This window comes from Scyliorhinus canicula, chromosome 1 (genome assembly GCF_902713615.1).
Source record: "Scyliorhinus canicula chromosome 1, sScyCan1.1, whole genome shotgun sequence".
Classification (NCBI taxonomy): Eukaryota; Metazoa; Chordata; class Chondrichthyes; order Carcharhiniformes; family Scyliorhinidae; genus Scyliorhinus; species Scyliorhinus canicula.
The window spans coordinates 71,517,489-71,539,142 of NC_052146.1; the positions used below are offsets into that span (position 1 = coordinate 71,517,489).

General features: G+C 46.6%; 1 protein-coding gene across 2 annotated transcripts in view; it reads left to right on the forward strand.

The window, feature by feature from the left end:
• The window catches only part of ppil2 (peptidylprolyl isomerase (cyclophilin)-like 2), a 488,471-nt gene that overhangs the window by 193,581 nt on the left and 273,236 nt on the right, over positions 1 to 21,654 (forward strand). For both annotated transcript variants that reach the window (XM_038793092.1, XM_038793083.1), the window contains exon 12: positions 3,890 to 3,996. In XM_038793092.1, coding sequence (XP_038649020.1) covers positions 3,890 to 3,996 — 107 coding nt within the window. The remainder of the gene's footprint in view (positions 1 to 3,889; positions 3,997 to 21,654) is intronic.

Here is a 21,654-nt window from a genome sequence, read left to right on the forward strand (position 1 = left end):
CTATTACAGGTAAACTAAAATCCTTCAAATTCGCTTTCATTGTTATCAGTGTCATCATCAAATAAAGCTTGGAATTCTTCTTCATCGAGGCAGTCGTCATACTGATCATCTTCCAGGTCTTCAATATTTTCATCCTCTTCTCCTGCATCTTCGAATAAAGCATCATCTTCACTTCCATCCAAAGCATTTGCTATTCCACATTTTTAAAATGCTTTAACAATCAAATCTCCATCTATCTCAGCCCATGCTTCTTTTACCCGCAAACACAGTAGAGGCAAATCCGGAGCCTTCATATTCCCTCCCTTCGTAAATGATTTCTCTCCTTCCATCATCCAGTCATTCCATTTCTTTCTTATATTGTCTTTAAATGGCTTATTAATGGATACGTCAAGTGGCTGAACGACGCTAGTCAAGCCAGCTGGAACGATTGCTATATCGGTGTTCGATTCGCGAACAGCTTTCACAACAGAATCCACTCGATGTGACCTAAACATATCCCACACAAGTAAACTTTTTTGGCGTCGTAAACCACCTGCTCTTGATTCCCAAACTCTCTTCAGCCAAATCTTGCAGCCATTATCATTCATCCATCCTTTTTCATGGACATGGACAATGATACCATTTGGAAGTTTTAGTTTGGGCATTAATTTCCGTTGAAAGATAACCATTGGAGGAAGTTTTGTCCCATCTGCCATACACGTTAGTACAACCGTAAAATGTGTCTTTTCATGCCCTGTAGTTTTGATAAAATACTTTTCTCGCCGACTTTATTAACGGTTGAGTTTGATGGCATATCAAAATTCACGGGTGTCTCATCCATGTTTCCAATGCACGATAACTTATAGCTGTTAGCTTTGCGATGTTTGATTACAAATGTTTGAAAACTAGTCACTTTTTCTTCTAATTCTTTTGGGAGTTTCTGTGCAATTTTTGTTTTTCTTCTTAACACAAAGTCATGTCTTTTCATGAACCGCGTACACCATCCGGGACTTGCAGTAAACACACGAATGCCCATTTTTCTTGCTTCTCGTAAAGCATAAAGTCTTATTTTAGATCGTGTTATAATATAACCATTTTCTCGATTTTCGGACACCCACTTTGATACTTTATCTTCTAACTGCGGCCAATTACATTTCGACCCGCGATTTGGGCATTTATAGGAAGGAGTTTCCTTAAATTTTTCTTTTTGTTTTCTCCAATTTCGGACACAGTTTTCTCCGACACCAAACAGCTTTGCAGCTTTAACGTTGTTGCTTTGTTCCGCTTCGGCAACAACTTGCAGCTTCAATTTGGCAGTATATTTCTTCGCAGATCTTTTCTCCATAGTGGCTAAGCGTAGAATGTATTCAATCGTTGTTATGTGTTACGGTACTTGTTACGTGTTAGGTAACTGTTTATTATCGTGATTAGAAACAGCAAAACAGCTGTTTCTCATTCGGTTGTTTACGGCGGAAAGCCTAGCCTAGTGTCATCTGGTACCTCAAAAAAATGACTCGCATGATACATGCATTGGAGGCAGTTCAGAGAAGGTTTACTGAACTAATACCAGGAATGGGCAGGTTGTCCTATGGGGAAAGGTTGAACACACTAGGTTTGTATCCACTAGAGTTTAGAAGTGTAAGAGGTGCCTAGATCAAAACCTTTAACATCCTGAGGGCCTTAACAGGATGGATGAGCAGCGGATGTTTCCTCTTGTTGGAGAATCTAGAACTCGGGGTCACTGATTAAAAATAAAGGGTTGCTCATTTAAGACTGAGATGAGGAAAAACATTATCTCTTGAGGGTCATGAGTCTCTGGAACGCTCTTCCTCAAAAGGCAGTGGAAGTAGAAGCTTTGAATATTTTTAAGGCAGAGTTCGATAGATTCTTTATTAACAAAGATTATTAGGGATAGGCAGGAATGTAGGGTTTGAGGTTATAATCAGATCAACCATGTTAGTATTGAATGATGGAGCAAGCTCAAAGAGCCATGTGGGCTGTTCCTGCTCCTAATTGGTATATTCGTATTCCCACTACCATTAAGTAAAAAAGTGCCATCTGATTTTACTCCTATATGTCTAAACTCTTATTTTACGTTTATGCCCAATTCATGTCCCTGGCCACTCTGACTGGTTCTGATGAACACATGTTTTCCCTCTTCCTTGTTGCCTATTTATATGCCACATTTTCTTGCTATTCGCCATGCTTCCATAATTTCCCTTGTGTCATTGTTTCTGTCTTTTTCCCTCTTCTTGACAAAACAATATAAAGTTTGGCAGTAGCATTGACTACCATTGGTAGTTGAGCTTATCCGCTACTCTATTACTATGTAACAGACCCAGGTATGGCATGAAGAAACTCCAACGATGGAATGCTTTGGGAACCATAGATCCAAAGTCATCTTTTCCTCCCAAACGTGTTACACTTGGCACATGTTGTGTTTCAAATAATGTATCCCAAAATGTTATTTTCTAAAGTAAATCTAATTTGCATATGAATGACTAAATAATGGTCTGAAGACATTAAATTAGAAAGCGCAGAGTAGGGCAAGGTATATTAATCATGACAATTCATTCTTGTTCATTAAGCATCCTCCGCACACAGTAGGAGGAAAATCTGGCTTGATTGATTTGGAAGTAATCAGATGCATTGCATAAAAATGTCATTATCACGTTGCAGTTAGGCTTGGCATACAAAGTCGCCACTGTCCCACAGAATATAAAAGCTTAGAAACTGCGTTATAGCACCAGTTTGTTTTCATCCAAGCTAAAGTTTCATTTCTCTTTATGAGACAATCGCTATCCAAGTTAGCACAAATGCGCAAGTCATTCTAGGGATTGGTGGGAATTACAATAGACTGTTATAGTTGCAGTAATTGAATCATTTCTCCCTGAATGGCAAGAGAATAGATTCCAGAAATTTGAGTCCTAATGAAATGGAAATTCCACCAATACTGGAGCATCTGACAGCTACAGCACTTGTTTAGACTTGGTTGGGAAAAAAAATAGATTCTATTAAGTGAGTGGGTGACCCATTCAGACCTACAACTGTTCGATTGCACATTGTGCTAAGATAGCTTACCTTAATTGAGACAGTTGCAGGAGCACCGTAATTGGCATATGTGTCTGCGTTACGGTTACCATCCGTGACCACTGTTCTCTGACCCATTCCTTCTTGAAAATTCAAGTGTGTGGAATCAAAACGACGGTAGTTCCCTCCACAGTTAAAGAGATTGCTACCAGTACCTTTTAGAGCTTATGCATTAATAACAGCTAGTTGAGCAAATTAGAAGAGAGCATCTGGTACTTAAAAACCATACTCCATACTTCATTGTCTGAAGAAAGAAGGGAGTATCCAACGAGATGAACGGACTTGTTCACTGTGCTGTCAATGATCTGGAGTGCACTGCCTGAAATAATTACTTTCAAAAAAGAATTGGATAAAAGCGGAAACGGGATATTTGCTGTGCCACGTAGAAAGAGGGAGGGTAGTTAGAATTATTTGAAAGCTATTTCATGGGCATGATGGACTGAATAACATTTTTGTGTTGCAATTTTAAAAATTCTATAACATAAATTGGGGAAAGCTATAAAACGAATAGCAAATGTAGTGAAACTGTGATACCTGAAAAATGATGTCCATGAAAGAACTGGAAACACAAAACAGTGGTAAAATGCTTTTAAGATATTCCCAAATGACATCTAAATGATTTCCCAATTTGGATGCTTTCAATACCAAAGGTTAGTTTTTTCATCTTGCTCAGCTGGATATAAAATATTTGATCTTTTATGTTTTAGCTTCCAGTTGCCTTACTGTGAAGTTGATTGGGGTAAAGTCTTAACTGCTTATTGCTGAGACTTCTCACATCCAGTTTTGAAGATCTTGTTACATTCTCAACTTTCTTTCATAGCTGCCATTGATGATGACCAGGTTCGTTATGGCTACGTCAAGAAGAAGGGATATGTCCGACTCCATACAAACAAGGGAGATCTGAACATGGAGCTACATTGTGAGATGGTTTGTACAAGTTTAACTAACTGGGGATTTTATGGTAGATTTAGCATCCACTGTAGTAGTTTGGAATCCTTTGCTGCAATATTTAGAGTACCCAATTACTTTTTTTTCCAATTAAGGGGCAATTTAGCCTGGCCAATCCTACTGTGCACATCTTTTTGGGTTGTGGAGGTGAGACCCATGCAGACATGGAGAAAATATACAAACCCCACATGGACAGTGACCCGGGGCCGGGATTGAACACGGGTCCTCGGCGCCGTGAAACAGCAGTGCTAACCACAGGGCCACTGTGCTGCCCTGACAATTTAAAGTGCTGTCTGAATTGATTCTATATTCTTAGCACAGCACGATGGCACACTGGTTAGCACTGCTGCATCACAGCGCCAAGGACCCGGGTTTGATTCTGACCTCCAGTTACTGTGTGGAGTTTGTAAATTCTCCCTGTGTCTGCGTGGGTTTCCCCTGGTTTCCTCCCACAGTCCAAAGATGTTCAGGTTACGTGAATTGACCATGTAAAAAAAATTGCCCAAAGGTTAGGTGGGGCTACAGGGATAGGGGTGGGGAATTGAGCCGAGGTAGGGTGTTCTATTGGAACAAGGTCAGGTGCGGATTCGATGGGTCAAAGGGCCCCTTTACTGTAGGGATTCTATTACCACTAGGCTCGAAGTAAACCTAGCTGAAGAGAACGGAAGAGGAGCAATAACAAGTGCCCTCAATATTGAACCTATACAAGGAGCCTCCTCCATCTGCCCCCATACCAACTTCCTAAATCACCCCTGCCCTTTCTCAATATTTGTAGCCCAGTAATAGTACATCAGATTAAGTAAAGCCGACTCCCCAGACTGTATATCCCTCTGGAAGAAATCCTTTCAAACCCAGGCGGGAGGAGCACTTACCCACCCAAACAAAAGTCAAAATGATCATGTTGACCCCACTAGGGGCTGGTTTAGCACCGTGTGCTAAACAGCTGGCTTGTAATGCAGAACAATGGCAGCAGCACGGGTTCAATTCCCATACCAGCCTTCCTGAACAGGCGCCAGAATGTGGCGACTAGGGGCTTTTCACAGTAACTTAATTGAAGCCTACCTGTGACAATAAGCTATTATTATTATTATTATTATTATTAAAAAGGGATTTGGGAAGAAAGACTGGGGGACATTGAAACACAAACAAGAACCTCGGAAGAATGTTCGTCTTAACCGTTTGCACCCTACCTGCTAAAGAGAATGGAAGGGCATTCCATCTCCAAGTCTGCTTTCACCCGCCTCTACCAGACTGGCCAGGTTCAACTTATGCAACAAGGCCCAACCATGAGCCACCCGTACTCCCAGATACCTAAAACTACTTCTGGCCAGCCAAAATACTAGCCCCTCCAGATCTGCTTCCATCCCCGGAAGGTTCATTGGAAAAACCTCATTCATGCCCACGTTCAGTCTATATCCTGAGAAGGAACCAAACTTCTTAAGCACCTCCATTATCTTTCCCATGTTAGATAGAGCATCTGTAACATAAAACAACAAATCACCCACATACAGAGACACCCTATGTTCCCTCCTTCCCCTCTCTATACCTTCCACCTGATTGTGACCTAGGTGCAATGGGCAACGGCACAATTGCCAAAGTGGGCATCCCTGCCTTATTCTCCTGTATAATCGACAGTACCTCAAGCTCAGTCCATTGATACGGACGCTTGCAGTGGATGCTCTATACAAAAGCCTAATCCACAAAATGAAATTGAGACCAAAGCCAAATCTCTCTCTCCCCCCCCCCCCCCCCCAAAAAAAAAACCGTAACCCCACTCCACCCAATCAAACACTTTTTCCAAGTCCATGGAAGTGATTACCTCTGGATCGACCCCCAAGGAGGGTGACAGCACTGGATTTGACAGTCTCCTAATGTTGGTTGACAACTGCCAACCCGTAACAAAACCCATTTGAACCTCAGAAATTATGCCAGGCAGGCACACCTCCAAATGGATTTTCAGCACCTTCGCAAGAAACTTTGGATATGCATTCAACAGAGAGATGAGCCTGTATGACCCACACACCTTGGCATCGTTATCTTTTTTTCAAGGGAGAGCGATGACTTCGCCAGTGTGGCTGGTAACACCCCTCTAGACAGAGAATCATTAAACATGTCCAACAGGTGTGGTCCCAACACAGTTGGGAACCATTTATAAAATTCCATATGGAATCCGTCCGGGCCCGTGCCTTCCCCGATTTAATTGAACAAATACATTTCATAATTACCTCCAACCCAAGCGGCGCTTCCAGCTCCTGCCTTCTTACCCTTTGTACCCCAGGAAAACCAACCCGTCCAGAAACTGTATCATTGTTGAGTCTGCCTCCAGAGGCTCAGACTTGTACAGCCCCGCTAAAAGGTCTCAAACACCCCGTTGACCTTCTCCGGCGCGGAAACCAAACAAACCCCCCTCCACCTGAGTCCTTAAATTGGACTATCACACACAAGGCTGCCTGTCGCCTCAACTGGTGAGCCAATAAACGGCTGACCTTCTTCCCATGCTCATAAAATGTCCCTCTTGAACGACGAAGTTGGCTCACCGCTTTCCCCGTCGACACTAACTCAAACTTGTAGCTTCCTCTTGGCTAAGAGCTCCGCCTTTGGGGCAGCAAAGTATTGTAGGCCCACCTTGAGGACGGAATCCACCAACGTCTGCCTCTCCACCTTCCCAGCCTTATCCCTATGGGCCTTAAATTAGATTATCTTCTCACTGATGACTGCCTTCAGTGCTTCCCCAAACGTGGAAGGTGAAACATCCTAATTCTTATTAAAATCCGCATATTTTCCAATTGCAGAAGCTCTCCCCTCATAAAACCTCTCATCCACAAGCAGCCACGTGTCCAGCCTCCACAGGGGTCTCTGAAAGAGAGCCGTCTCCAACCGCATATCCACGTTGTGTGGGACGTGATCTGATATTGCAATCGCCGAGTACCCTGCCACCTACAACTATGGGGAGTAATGCCTTCCCCACTAAAAAGAAATCAACATAGGACTAAACCCGATGCATATGCGATAAGAAGGAAAATTCCTCCTCCCTCAGATATCTAAATCTGCATGGGCCCACCACTGCTCCCGTCCCCCAATCTGCTCCATGCACATTCGCGACCCCTTAGTCACCCCCGTTGTATAGGGATTTGGGGCTTGACCTACCTAGCCTAGGATCTAACATACAATTAAAGCCCTCTCCCATGATTAACTGATGCGAGTCAAGGTCGGGGATGGATGCCAGCACCCTTTTGATGAAGTCTGTGTCTTCCCAGTTCAGCACGTACACGTTCACCAAGACCACTGGAGCGTCCACCAACACCCCGCTCACTATTACATATTCCCCCCCCCCCCATTGATCAGCACCACGGACCTGAGGAGAATACTTGCCCGACCCAGTTTTCCGCAGCCTTGTCTGATCTCAAACTTTCAGATGTGTCTCCTGCAAGAAAACCATGTCCGTCTTCAAACTCTTTAGATGGGCAAGCACCCTGGATCTTTTAACTGGCCCGTTTAAACCCCTCACGTTCAATGTAACCCCGTCATGTTCCATGTAGCCCCCTCGCATTCCATGTAACCAGCCTGATTGGGGCCCCTGATCAGCCAAATCCCACCCGCAAGGATGTCCAACAACGCTCCATCTCGCATCCAGGCCCACCCAAGCTGGACGGCGCCACCGCCCTCAAAGCTGTACCTCAACAAAGAAACCTTAATTGTCAGCAATCTACTCTTCCCCGTGACTCCTCTCCTGCCCCTCCCCGAGCACCAAACAAACACCCCACCCAACTCCCAACAATCTCCTCCCTTATCCCAAACAAAGGAAACCCAACCCGCCTCGGCTCTTTACCTTACTGAACAAAAAATAAAACAACCCACCCCCCACTTCGCTCCTGTTAACTAGCATAACTGCTAGCAGGGTGACCCGCGCCAGGGGAAAAATCCCACGTTATACACCCAATGAATCAGCAAACTCAATCTACCCAAACTCAAATTTTGTATCAAACATTCTCGGAAAGAAAAGCACATACCCACACCCAACAATTTCCAACAATTAACCATTAACATAACACCAATAATTCAGAAAAAAGGCAAAGAAATTTAAAAAGGCCAACACCCAGGTGTAGCCCAACTTGATGCAACCAACCCACAGCCCATGTTCTTTACAAAGTCATTCCCCTCCTCCTGCATATCGAAATAGTGACCTCTGTCTCTAATGTGACCCAAAGGCGAGCTGGGTACACCACTCCAAACTGCACTTTGCTCTTGTAAAGAGCCGCCTTGGCCTTATTAAACCCATCACGCCTTTGTGCCAGTTTTGCCCAACGTCCTGATAGATTCTGACGGGATAGCCCTACCATCGACATTCTCAAGTATCCTTCGCCCACCTCAGAATCACTTCCTTATCCATACCTGTGGAGTCATGATTGCCTGTGTGGCTCCCCAGATCTGGGCTTCTGTTGGAATGACAGGTGGGCCCTGCTTACTTCGGGAGGGCTCATAAAGACCCCTTCCCCCACCATCTTCTCAAATATCACGACATAGGGGCCTCACGGTAGCATGGTGGTTAGCATCAATGCTTCACAGCTCCAGGGTCCCAGGTTCGATTCCCGGCTGGGTCACTGTCTGTGCGGAGTCTGCACGTCCTCCCCGTGTGCGCGTGGGTTTCCTCCGGGTGCTCCGGTTTCCTCCCACAGTCCAAAGATGTGCGGGTTAGGTGGATTGGCCATGCTAAATTGCCCGTAGTGTAAGGTTAATGGGGGGATTGTTGGGTTACGGGTATACCGGTTACGTGGGTTAAGTAGGGTGATCATTGCTCGGCACAACATCGAGGGCCGAAGGGCCTGTTCTGTGCTGTACTGTTCTATGTTCTATGTTCTAATCTGTGGCACTCGCAACTTCTACGCCCTCCAGCAGCCCAACAATCCTCAAATTTTGGCATGTAGACCAATTCACCAGGTCGTTGGCGTTCAATATATTCTGCCCCTTTGCCAACATTGCCACATCTTTCTCCAAGAAGGCAATCTGATCACTATGGTTTGTGATCGTCTCCTCCACCTTATGAATTGTCGAGCCTTGCGCCTCCAGTTGTTGTCCACCCTGTCCAAAGTTACACAAATGGGTGCCAGAACCAACTCAATCACCTTCACCAGGGTATCAGAGACCTCTCTTGTGTTTTCTAAACTCCTCCATTAGGAATTCCATCAACCTCTCAGTAATCCACCGAAAGCACGGCGCCGACAAGGAGACGCGGCAATTTTCTCCCCTCCTGCGACATGAGGGCCTTCCAAGTCAGACGAAGACCCTAATTCGACTTGTTCCACGTATTATAACCTTCAGGCGTAGCACACCGGAGGCAGAACCAAAGCACTCAAAATACGCCACTTTTCTTCCTAAACAGCACCGGTTAAACAGGCAAAAGGGGCTAAAAACCGAACCCCCGATCAGGAGCCACCTTATGTGTGATCATTCACCACATGGCTGCCACCAGATGTCAATGCACAGTCGGACTGTTATACTCTATGATTTAAATTTAAAAAAAAAAAAATTCAATTATTTTTTTCCAATTAAAGGGCAATTTAGTGTGGCCAATTCACCTACCCTGCACATCTTTGGCTTGTGGGGGTGAAACCCACGCAGACACGGCCAGAATGTGCAACCTCCACATGGACAGTGACCCGGGGCCAGGATCAAACACTGCTGTGAGGCAGCAGAGCTAGTCACTGTGCCTCCCTGTTATACAGCATCATGTCACTGCGAGCAGAGGTCCTTATCAAACAGCTATTAAAGTACGTTTTAAATAGGGGGGGGAGAGAGAGAGATAGGGATTGGGAACTGGAAGGAGGGGAGGCTTGTGATCCATCCAGTAATGATTACAATTCTGGATTTTGGGATTCTTTCAGCTGTATCTTATTTGGATTCTGAAGAAAATTGCCCAAGCTTCTGAGTTCCATGGCTGGGGTTCGGCTTTACCGCAGTTTCTGAATCTCCCGCTCTGGAGCCTCTTCTTCTTAGCCCGGGCCTGTCACTGGGAAGTCAGTGATGTCATTGGTTTTCTGCACTATTCAGACAGGTGTGCATGTGCAGATGGGTATCGGCAGCCATTTTGCACCACATCTTGTGTTGGCAAAAGACACCGTTAGACTTAAAAACCAAGAGCTTCAACTTGCAGGCGTCTATTTGTAAATTACCACTTTGATACAACTTTCAACACTGCTTTTATGAAGTAGTTTTCAAAAATATCCAGTATTGTTTATTGAAATTAACAAAAACATACATATCTTCACATTACTTCAACTTCAGCGGGCTCTATTAATCATTTATCATTGGCCAAAGTTAGTTTAGCCATCCTTCAGTTTTATTTGTGATTGATTAAAGTGGATACAATAATCTCCTTCAAATATTTGTGCACTCCATGGTGGGGGGAGGAGGGGGGGGGGGGGGGGTGGCAAACACAAATTGAGAAGTAGATTTAGGCAATGTATGGATTTAAAATCGAGGTGCCCCTTGGATTGAAGCCCTGAAAATAATGAGTTAGACAAGGAGACTGAACACAACCTTACGGTTCTCTCACGTTGATTGGTGTGTCCACTATGGTGTATATGCAGACTTTCCACTGCCCAGGATACAATGTAACATTAAGGAAATGGCATCCAGGAATTTGACTCTTCTTGAGTCCTGAAAACACAGATAGGATGTCCAGAGAATGTGCTCTTCTTTCCCGCTGGCCACCAAAAAGGAACTGATGGCATGTGGATAAACCAAAAACAAGTGTGCAGTGTTTTGGTGTTAGGAACCTCTCCCTGAGCCCTACTTTCTCAAAGTCACAGCACAATTTTAAAAGTGCCTTTGATCGAAATACAGTGAGGATGCAACAATGACACGGCATGTGTCGTTTGTCTATTTGAAATTTAGGACAAAAGGACAACATTTCAGATAAGGTAACCATTGTATTTATAAAGTAGGGGCAAAATATTGATCTTACATCTGCATTAATTTGTACCTGGATTAAATGCAAAAACATTCTTTGTGCAACTGGTAAGTTTGTTATGAAGTATTCCGGTTGGTAAACTATTTTATAGCTTACTCTAAATCTTGATATTTCATATTGGGTAATTTTCCCATGACGTGTTAACCCTAAAATTACTATGTTGTATGTGCCAATATTGAATTCAAAATGATCACAATGAAAAATAGATTTAACATAAGTGTGTTAAATCTTAGGTACATTCTACAAGAGCCAAAGTCCACTTTTGCTATATATCTAACAAGGTGCTCACTAAGTTTGTTTATTGCTGAAAAGAGAGACATGATGCCGAAGATTTTTAAACCCAAGAATGCCAAATGTCAAACAATGACAATAATTTATACTACATGAGAAAAGAGTGCTGATTGCTTGGCAGGTCAACTCTGATTAACTGAGGCTTTACCATGAAGCAAACACCGGGGAACTATAGGCTATATAAGCTACAAGTTAATTCAAAAATGGGACAAGTTTTAACATATTCCTTTAGTCTGCAGAGAATGGGTGCCTGTGTATGAATGTATGTCACTTATAGCAAGCATAAATGAGCAACATTATGACCTCAATTCATTATCTTAAATTGATTATTAATGTAGCTATTAGTGCACTCAGGATCGTTCAGTAAGTGCATCGAAGCAGAATGAAACAGCTTGCTTAACCTGTTGGTAAAACTTTTAAAATAATTTGCCTTACTGGGGTAATTTAACATATACTAGGCAATTTTCAGTTTTGAAAATGGTGGCACTTAGCCCATTTGTGGGTTAGCTCATGCACAGCAAAGAATGATCTGATCAGGATAGCAATTACCCAAAAGGGTAGCTTTGATGTGCGCTGCTTACATGTCAAGCCTGCAAGGTTAGCAGTGCGGTCAGCGTAAGTTGAAGGTGCACCTGCATCAGTGACCCAAGGAGTTCGACGGAAGTCAAGCACCCGAGACACTACACGTGTAGTGTCTCCCACCCGCCCTCCTCCTCTAACGTAATAATAAGACCCATTGGGGTGAGCAGGTGAGTGCCTTATTACATTATTATTTTTCTTTTTCTTATTTGTTAACCAGAACTAGGCTGAAAAAGACTATAGCAGAGGTATCCAAGTTTGTTTTTTTTAAACTGAAATTTATACAAAGTAATAAATTAATTAACTAATCAGAGATGGCTGGGCAGGTGATGTGCTGTAGCTGTATGATGTGGGAGCTGGCTGTTCCCCTTGTGAATGGCAATGACCACATCTGCAGCAAGTGTTGGTTGCTGGAAGAACTCCGGCTCAGAGTTGATGATCTGGAATCTGAGCTTCAAACACTGCGGCACATCCGGGAGGGGGAGAGTTACCTGGACACTTTGTTTCAGGAGGCAGTCACACCTGGGAGATTAAGTAATTCACATTCAGTAAGTGATCAGGGATTTCAGAGTGTGACTGTTAGTGAGGCAGGCAGGGGGAACCTGAGTTCAGGAGTTCAGGAGCCTCAGCCCTTGACCTTGTCCAACAGGTATGAGACTCTTGCTCCCTGTATGGATGAGGAAAAGGGCTCTGGACAGGATGAGCCAGCTGACCACGGTACCATGGTGCAGAAGGCCATTCAAGAGGGGGGAGTAAAAAGACAAGTAGTTGTTATAGGGGATTCTATAATTAGGGGGAGAGATAGTATCCTATGAAAGCCGGATCGGGAGTCTCGCATGGTGTGTTGCCTGCCCGGTGCCAGGGTGCGGGACATCTCTGACCGGCTTGAAAGGATATTGGAGCGGGAGGGGGAGGATCCAGTTGTTGTGGTCCACGTTGGGACTAACAACATAGGTAAAGCTAGGGTGGAGGACCTGTTCGGGGACTATCAAGCACTAGGAAGAAAATTGAAATACAGGTCCTCAAGGGTCATAATCTCCGGATTACTGCCCGAGCCACGTGCCAATTGGCATAGGGACAAGAAAATTAGGGAAGTAAACACGTGGCTAAGGGATTGGTGTGGGAAAGAGGGATTCCACTTCATGGGACATTGGCATCAGTTTTGGAACCGGGGGGATCTGTACCGTTGGGACGGTCTCCACCTGAACCGATCTGAAACCAGTGTTCTAGCAAAGAGGATAAATAGGGTGGTCAGTAGGACTTTAAACTTCTGAGTTGGGGGGAAGGGAAAGTGAAAGCGACAGGGAGCATGGAGTTAAATGGCAAGATACGCAGGAGGATAACATGTAGGCAGGTTGATTTAAGCTTGAGAGAAGGCAAAATCGGATGTAATGGTGTTACAGTTAAATAAAGGTAATTACGAGGGCATGAGAGAGGAACTGGCGAAAATCGACTGGAAGCAGACCCTAGTGGGGAAGTCAGCAGAGCAAAAATGGCAGGAGTTTGTATGCATAATTGAGGACACTGTACAGAGGTTCATCCCCAAGAAAAGAAAGATTATCCGGGGAGGGATTAGACAGCCATGGCTGACAAAGGAGGTCAGGAAATGTATCAAAGAAAAAGAGAGATCCTATAAAGTGGCCAAAAGCACTGGGAAATCAGAAGATTGGGAAGGCTACAAAAACAAACAGAGGTTAACAAAGAGACAAATAAGGAAGGAGAGGATCAAATATGAAGGCAGGCTAGCCAGTAATATAAGAAATGATAGTAAAAGTTTCTTTCAATACATAAGAAACAAACGACAGGCCAAAGTAGACATTGGGCCAATTCAAACTGATTCCGGAAGGCTGGTGATGGGAGACGAGGAAATGGCTGGAGAACTTAATAAGTACTTTGCGTCTGTCTTCACAGTGGAAGACATGAGTAATATCCCAAAAAATTATAGAGGGTCAGGGGGCTGAGTTGAGTATGGTTGCCATTACAAAAGAGATGGTGCTAAAAAAGCTAAAAGGTCTTAAAATTGACAAATCTCCTGGCCCCGATGGGCTACACCCTAGAGTTCTGAGAGAGGTGGCTGAAGAAATAGCGGAAGCGTTGGTTGAGATCTTTCAAAAATCACTGGAGTCAGGGAAAGTCCCGGACGATTGGAAGATCGCTGTTGTAACCCCCTTGTTCAAGAAAGGATCAAGACAAAAGATGGAAAATTATAGGCCAATTAGCCTAACCTCGGTTGTTGGTAAAATTCTAGAATCGATCGTTAAGGATGAGATTTCTAAATTCTTGGAAGAGCAGGGTCGGATTAGAACAAGTCAACATGGATTTAGTAAGGGGAGGTCGTGCCTGACGAACCTGTTAGAATTCTTTGAGGAGGTGACAAGTAGGTTAGACCAGGGAAACCCAGTGGATGTGGTCTATCTGGATTTCCAAAAGGCCTTTGATAAGGTGCCACACAGGAGGCTGCTGAGTAAGGTGAGGGCCCATGGTGTTCGAGGTGAGCTACTGGCATGGGTTGAGGATTGGCTGTCTGACAGAAGGCAGAGAGTTGGGATAAAAGGTTCTTTTTCGGAATGGCAGCCAGTGACCAGCGGTGTCCCACAGGGTTCAGTGTTGGGGCCACAGCTGTTCACCATATATATTAATGATCTAGATGAAGGGACTGGGGGCATTCTAGCGAAGTTTGCCGATGATACGAAGTTAGGTGGTCAGGCAGGTAGTGCTGAGGAAGTGGGGAGGCTGCAGAAGGATCTAGACAGTTTGGGAGAGTGGTACAGGAAATGGCTGATGCAATTCAACGTGAGAAAATGTGAGGTCTTGCACTTTGGAAAAAAGAATCCAAGCATAGACTACTTTCTAAACGGTGAGAAAATTCATAATGCCAAAGTACAAAGGGATCTGGGAATGCTAGTCGAGGATTCCCTAAAGGTAAACATGCAGGTTGAATCTGTGATTAAGAAAGCGAATGCAATGTTGTCATTTATCTCAAGAGGGTTGGAATATAAAAGCAGCGATGTGCTACTGAGCCTTATAAGGCTCTGGTTAGGCCCCATTTGGAGTACTGTGTCCAGTTTTGGGCCCCACATCTCAGGAAGGACATACTGGCACTGGAGCGTGTCCAGCGGAGATTCACACGGATGATCCCTGGAATGGCGGGTCTAACATATGATGAACGGCTGAGGATCCTGGGATTGTATTCATTGGAGTTTAGAAGGTTAAGGGGAGATCTAATAGAAACTTACAAGATAATACATGGCTTAGAAAGGGTGGACGCAAAGAAACTGTTTCCGTTAGGCAAGGAGACGAGGACCCGTGGGCACAGCCTTAGAATTAGAGGGGGTAAATTCAGAACAGAAATGCGGAGACATTTCTTCAGCCAGAGAGTGGTGAGCCCGTGGAATTCATTGCCGCGGAGTGCAGTGGAGGCCGGGACGCTAAATGGCTTCAAGGCAGAGATAGATAAATTCTTCATGTCGCGAGGAATTAAGGGCTACGGGGAGAATGCTGGTAGGTGGAGTTGAAATGCCCATCAGCCATGATTGAATGGTGGAGTGGACTCGATGGGCCGAATGGCCTTACTTCCACTCCTATGTCTTATGGTCTTATGGTCTTAGCAAATGGCTAGGGCCCTATTTACAAGATTTAAAAAAAAACGCATTTTATATCAACTTGTATCGAAGTAGGTCACAGCAAATAAACACCCCGGGAAACATTCTTCCCAACAATCAACCATACAGTTTGTACAGATTTCCCTCCTCCCCCTGCGACGAACAGCTCCTCAAACACGGTCAAAAACATCCCCCACCTTTTCCCGAACTCCCCTGCTGAGCTCCTTAACTCAAACTTTATCTTCTCTAACCGCAGGAAGTCGTACAGGTCACCCAACCATGCTGCTACCCCCGGTGGCAATGCCGACCGTCACTCCAGCAAAATTCGCCGCCGTGCAATCAGAGAGGCGAAGGCCATGACATCGGCCTTCCTCCTCTCCATGAGCTCTGGCTTCTCTGAAACCCCAAATATCGCCAAAGGGTCCGGGTCCACTCCCTTCTCCACTATCCTGGCTAAGACCATGAACACTCCCGCCCAGAATCTTCCCAATTTTTCACAACCCCAAAACATGTGCGCGTGATTCGCTAGCCCCCGCCCACACCTCACACACACATCTGCTACCCCCTGAAACAACCCACTCATTCTCGCCCGAGTCATATGCACCCTGTGCACCACCTGAAACTATATCAGGCTCATCATTGCACAAGAGGAGGTCCCATGTACCCTACTCAGTGCCTCACTCCATACTCCCCAATTGATCTCCATTCCCAACTCCGCTTCCCATTTCTCCTTGATCTTCACTACCCGCTCGCCTCCCTGCTCCCCCAGCCACTTATATATATCCCCAATTCGTCCCTCCCCTCCCATATCTGGAAGCAGTAGTCGCTCCAGGAGGATGTATCCCGGCAATCTAGGGAACCCCTTCCAGACCTTTCATGCGAAGTCTCTTAACATGTTGATACCTGAACTCACTACCCCATGGCAGCTCTACCCTCCCCCTTTGCTCCTCCAGACTGAAATGAATGAAAATGAAATGAAAATCGCTTATTGTCACGAGTGGGCTTCAAATGAAGTTACTGTGAAAAGCCCCTAGTCGCCACATTCCGGCGCCTGTTCCGGGAGGCTGTTACAGGAATCGAACCGTGCTACTGGCCTGCTTGGTCTGCTTTCAAAGCCAGCGAATTAGCCCTGTGCCCCTTCATCCAAATACAAATCCCTCACCTTGACCAGCCTGCTTCCCTCCATCTCCTGTATACACTATCCATCACTCCACCTCCCCCCCCCCCCCCCCCCCCCCCCCCCCGGCTCAAACCCATAATTCTCGCGCAGCGGCATTAGCACCGACATCCCTTCCACCCTAAAATGCCTCCTCAGCTGATTCCATATCTTCACCGTGGACTGCACCACTGGGCTCCCTAAATATTGACTCGGAGCCATTGGCAATGCTGCTGTCACGATAGCCCTCAAACTAGACCCCTGACAAGATTCCTCCTCCATCCTTACCCACTCTACCCCTGCTCCTTCCCACCACCGCCGCTCCTTGTCCACATTCGCCGACCAATAATAATGAAGCAAGTTTGGCAACGCCAACCCCCCCTGCTGCCTCTGTAGCAGAGTCCTCCCCACCCTCGGCACCTTCCCCTCCCATACAAAGTCAGAGATGATTTTTTCCACTTTCCAAAAAAAGACCTTTGGTATAAAGATTGGGAGAGCCTGAAAGATAAACAAGAACCTCGGCAGAATATTCATTTTCACCACTTGGACCCTCCCCGCCAACGTTAAGTGCACTGTATCCCACCTCTTAAGATCCTCCCTGGCCTCCTGCACCAGCTTCGTTAAGTTCCACTTGTGGAGCCCCGTCCATTCCCTTGCTACCTGAATCCCCAAGTACCTAAACCTATCCCTCGCCGCCATAAATGGCATCCCCCCTAAATTAGCCCGCTGTGCCAGCTCATTCACCGGGAATACCTTGCTTTTCCCTACATTCAGCTTGTATCCCGAGAACCCTCCAAACCTCCCCAACAGGCCCATAATCCTTCCCATACTCTCCAACGGATCCAAAACATACTACAGGAGGTCATCGTCAAAGAGCGACAACCGATGCTCCCTCTGTCCCCTCATTATCCCCTGCCACTCTGCCGACCCCCTGAGAGCCATCGCCAATGGCCCTTTGGCCAGCGCAAACAGCAGTGGTGACAGCGGGCACCCCTGCCTCGTACCCCTGTGTAAGTCAAAGCTTCGTGAGCTCATATCATTCGTCCTCACCCTCGCTCTTGGCGCCACGTACAGCAACCGCACCCATGCCACAGATCTCGGCCCAAACCCAAACCTTCCCAAAACTTCGAACAAGTACCGCCACTCCACCCAATCAAATGCTTTCTCCGTGTCCATGGACACCACCACCTCCAGCACCAGAGCTCTCGACGGATTCATCAATACGTTCAACAGCCGTCTTGTATTACTCGCGAGCTGCCTGCCCTTCACGAAGCCTGTTTCATCTTCTGCAACCACCCCCCCAGACACAATCCTCCATCCTCCCGGCCAACAACTTAGCCAGTACTTTCACATCCGTGTTCAATAGTGATATGGGTCTATACGACCCACATTCCACCAGATCCTTCCCTTTTTTGGGGATTAGTGTGATTACTGCCTGCTTCATCATCTCCGGCATCTCCCCCTTCTCCAGTGCTTCATTAAACACCCCCAACAGATGTGGTGAAAGGTCCTCTGCAAATTCCTTATAAAATTCTGCCGGGTACCCATCTGGCCCAGGGGCCTTCCCTGACTTCATACCCCTGATGCTATCCAGCACCTCCCTCAGCCCCAGGGGCTCCTCCAACGCCTGCCTCTTTGCTTTCTCCACCTGGGGAAATTCAAGTTCGTCCAGAAACCACCCCATGTCCCCCTCCTCTCCTCCTGGGTCTGCCTCATAAAGTCCCTGGTAATACTCTCTAAATGCCTCATTTATCTTCCCTGGCTCTGGCACCACATCCTCTGCCCCAGTTCGGATCTTCAATATTTCCCTCGACGCAGCCTACCTCTGATGCGCTAGCATGCGGCTCACCTTCTCCCCATACTCGTATTCCACCCCTCTTGCCCTACGCAGTTGCCCTACTGCCCTCCCCGTTGTCAGCCTGTCAAATTGCCCCTGCAACTTTTTCCTCCTCACCAATCCCTCCACGGTGGGCACCCTCGAATATTCCCTGTCCACCTCCACTATTTCGCTCAATTCGACGGTCATGTTCCGCCCTCTCCTTATTCGCACAAACCGTAAATGAGATAATTTCTCCCCGGACCACTGCATTCAGTGCTTCCCAAAAAATGGCCGCCGACACGCCCCTTTCTGATTGAACGCCACATAATCCCTAATCGCCAACCGCACCGTATCACAAAAACCTCCATCTGCCAACAACCCCGAGTCTAACATCCACCCCGGCCTCTGCTCTCGTCTCGTACTCAACCGACTATCCAGGCAGTGGGGTGCATGGTCCGAGATAACTATCCCCGCATATTCTTCCCCCTCAACCCCAACCAAAATCTCCCGACTCACTACAAAGTAATCAATCCTCAAATACACCTTATAGACGTGTGAAAAGAAGGAATACTCCCTTCCCCCTGGGTTCTGAAAACGCCATGGATCCACCATACCGATCCTCTCCATAAACGATCAACCTGGGGCTCGATCTATCCACCCTCGGCTCCAGGACACAGTTAAAATCTCCTCCCATGATCAACTGGTACGTGGCCATATCCAGGATTGCTGCCAGCAACCCCCTCATAAAACCCATATCATCCCAATTTGGGGCAAACATATTTACCAACACTACCGGTGCTCCTTCCAATACCCCACTCACAATCACATATCTCCCACCTGGATCCCTCAACTGCTTCGCACTCACGAATCCCAATTTTTTGCTCATTAAAATCGCCACACCCCTCGATTTCGAATCAAACCCCGAGTGAAGAACCTGCCCAACCCACCCCTTCCTTAACCTAACCTGGTCCTTCACACGGAGGTGTGTCTCCTGCAAAAAGACAACCCCCGCTTTCAAGCTCCTGAGGTGCGCGAACACCCGCGACCTTTTAGCCGGCCCATTCAGTCCCCGGACATTCCATGTTACCAACCTCACCGGAGGCTTGCACCTCCAATCCCCTCTACCGTCCGTCATCTTCCCCACTTAACTCCTGCCCCTTTAATTCCACTCTGTACCTAGCCCATCCCAGACGGCCCTTTTCTTCACCCATGACCATGTCATCTCACACCCCCTGCCGCGTCGCTTTTTCCCTTCTTTCCCCCCACTTCCCCTTTCTCCCCTCCCCCCGGCCACCCCTCTTGGCCTTCACCCCCACCACCTCCCATCCGTTCACCAGCATAATCTGCTAGCGCGGCTGCCCCTGCCCAAAGGCACATCCTAATGACCCCCCGCGCCTCAGCTCAAAGAAGAGGGCCTCCTGCTAGCCTGACGCCCCCCCCCCCCCCCCCCCCCACCACCCAAAAGAGGACTTCTGAACTCCAGGTAGCCTTCTCCAAAAGCAAACAAACAGATGTTAAACACAAACAGTCCCATAAAACAGGAGGGGGAAATGGGAACATCCATCCCCACAGAAACTTTTCATCCCTCCAACTCCTTACAATCTCAACATTGAACAGAAACCCCCGCCCTCAAAAAAAAAAGGCGCAAATCCCTACATCCATTTGAAACATGCCCCCGACCATTACATAGTGCAAGCACCTCGGTTCCCAAGCATTGTCCACTCAGTTCTCCCCCAGTTTATGCTCCTTAATGAAGAATTCGGCCGCTTCTGGGGTCTCGAAATAATACTCCCAGCCACCGAACGCCACCCATAATATCGCAGGGTAGAGCACCCCAAACTGATCTGCCGCAGGTACAGCACCGCCTTGGCCTTGTTGAAACCTGCCCGCCGTTTTGCCAACTCGGCTCCGATGTCCTGATAAATCCGGATGTTATTTCCCTCCCAGTCACAGCTACGCTTCTCCCTGGCCCTCCATATAATTTTCTCTTTCTCCACAAATTTATGGAGTCTCACGATCACCGCCCGCGGTGGCTCCCCAGCTCTAGGCTTCTACCTCAGAGACCTATGCACTCGGTCCACTTCAGGTGCCTTATCTAGCACCCCTTCTGTCACCAGCCCCGCCAGCATCCTCGAGACGTACCTCATGGCACTCACACCTTCCACTCCTTCAGGCAGGCTCACTATTCGCAGGTTCTGTCTTCTCGAGGTATTTTCCTGCTCCTCAACCTTTGCCCTCAATGTCTTACAAAGGTCTCCTAGGAGCCCCATCTCCACCTCCAGAGCCACCACACGATCGCTGTGATCCGAGATCACTCCATCAATCTCCCGAATCTGTGACCCCTGCACCTCCAAATACCTCCATCCGCTCCAAAGTACTCTTCAGGGGTGCCACAGCTTCTGTAATGGCCGTTGCATGATCCTCGCGCATTTCCTTCCTCTGCTTATGGAATTCCTCCTTGATAAAAGTCATCAGTTCCTGTATCTGGGGCTTTCCAGCTTGCCCCTCCCCCTCCTGGAAGAGGCTTGCTGCAGCACCAGACTGTTTCAACTTTCCAGCCAAATTTCTCACTGTTTTCTGCCGGATTTGGCGATCAGGAGACATACCACTCCAGGGGTAAACTACTCCTCTAACATTCACCTACGCCTTTTCATCAAAATCCCACCCAGATCTGTTGAAAAGAGCTCTTTTCTGTGCCTTTAAGCAGGAACAGCCCTGTATGTGACCATTCACTCCATGGTCACAACAGAAACTCCCCTATTTACAAGATTGCTGATGAGGCCAATCTTAGCATGGAGCTATATGAATTCCAATGTGTATATTGACTACGTAGATAGGCTTGCAGTGCACTGTACTGGAGACTCTAATAGCGGATTTCTTAACTAACCTGTCAGGGAAAGGGAGCCTGCACCATCTCAAAAGTGAATTTGAGCACAGAATGGAGTGTATTAAGGTGTGTAAGGACTTTTTTGCAGCCAGCTGCAGGTTCAAAGATTGCAAAGTATCAAATGTGTATCAGAAATATGTACAGGACCGGGCTCATTCCATCAAAAATGTGTTCCTTGTGGAAACCGACAAAAATGTTAGTCCACTGGACTTGGAGGGTATCCCATGGCTAGCTTGGGGAGCCAATGGTTCCCCATTGCTTTATCCATGACAACACCTTAGCCTCCCAGAGTTGACTTACCAACAAACCAGCACCTTTTTTCTCTTGTGGTAT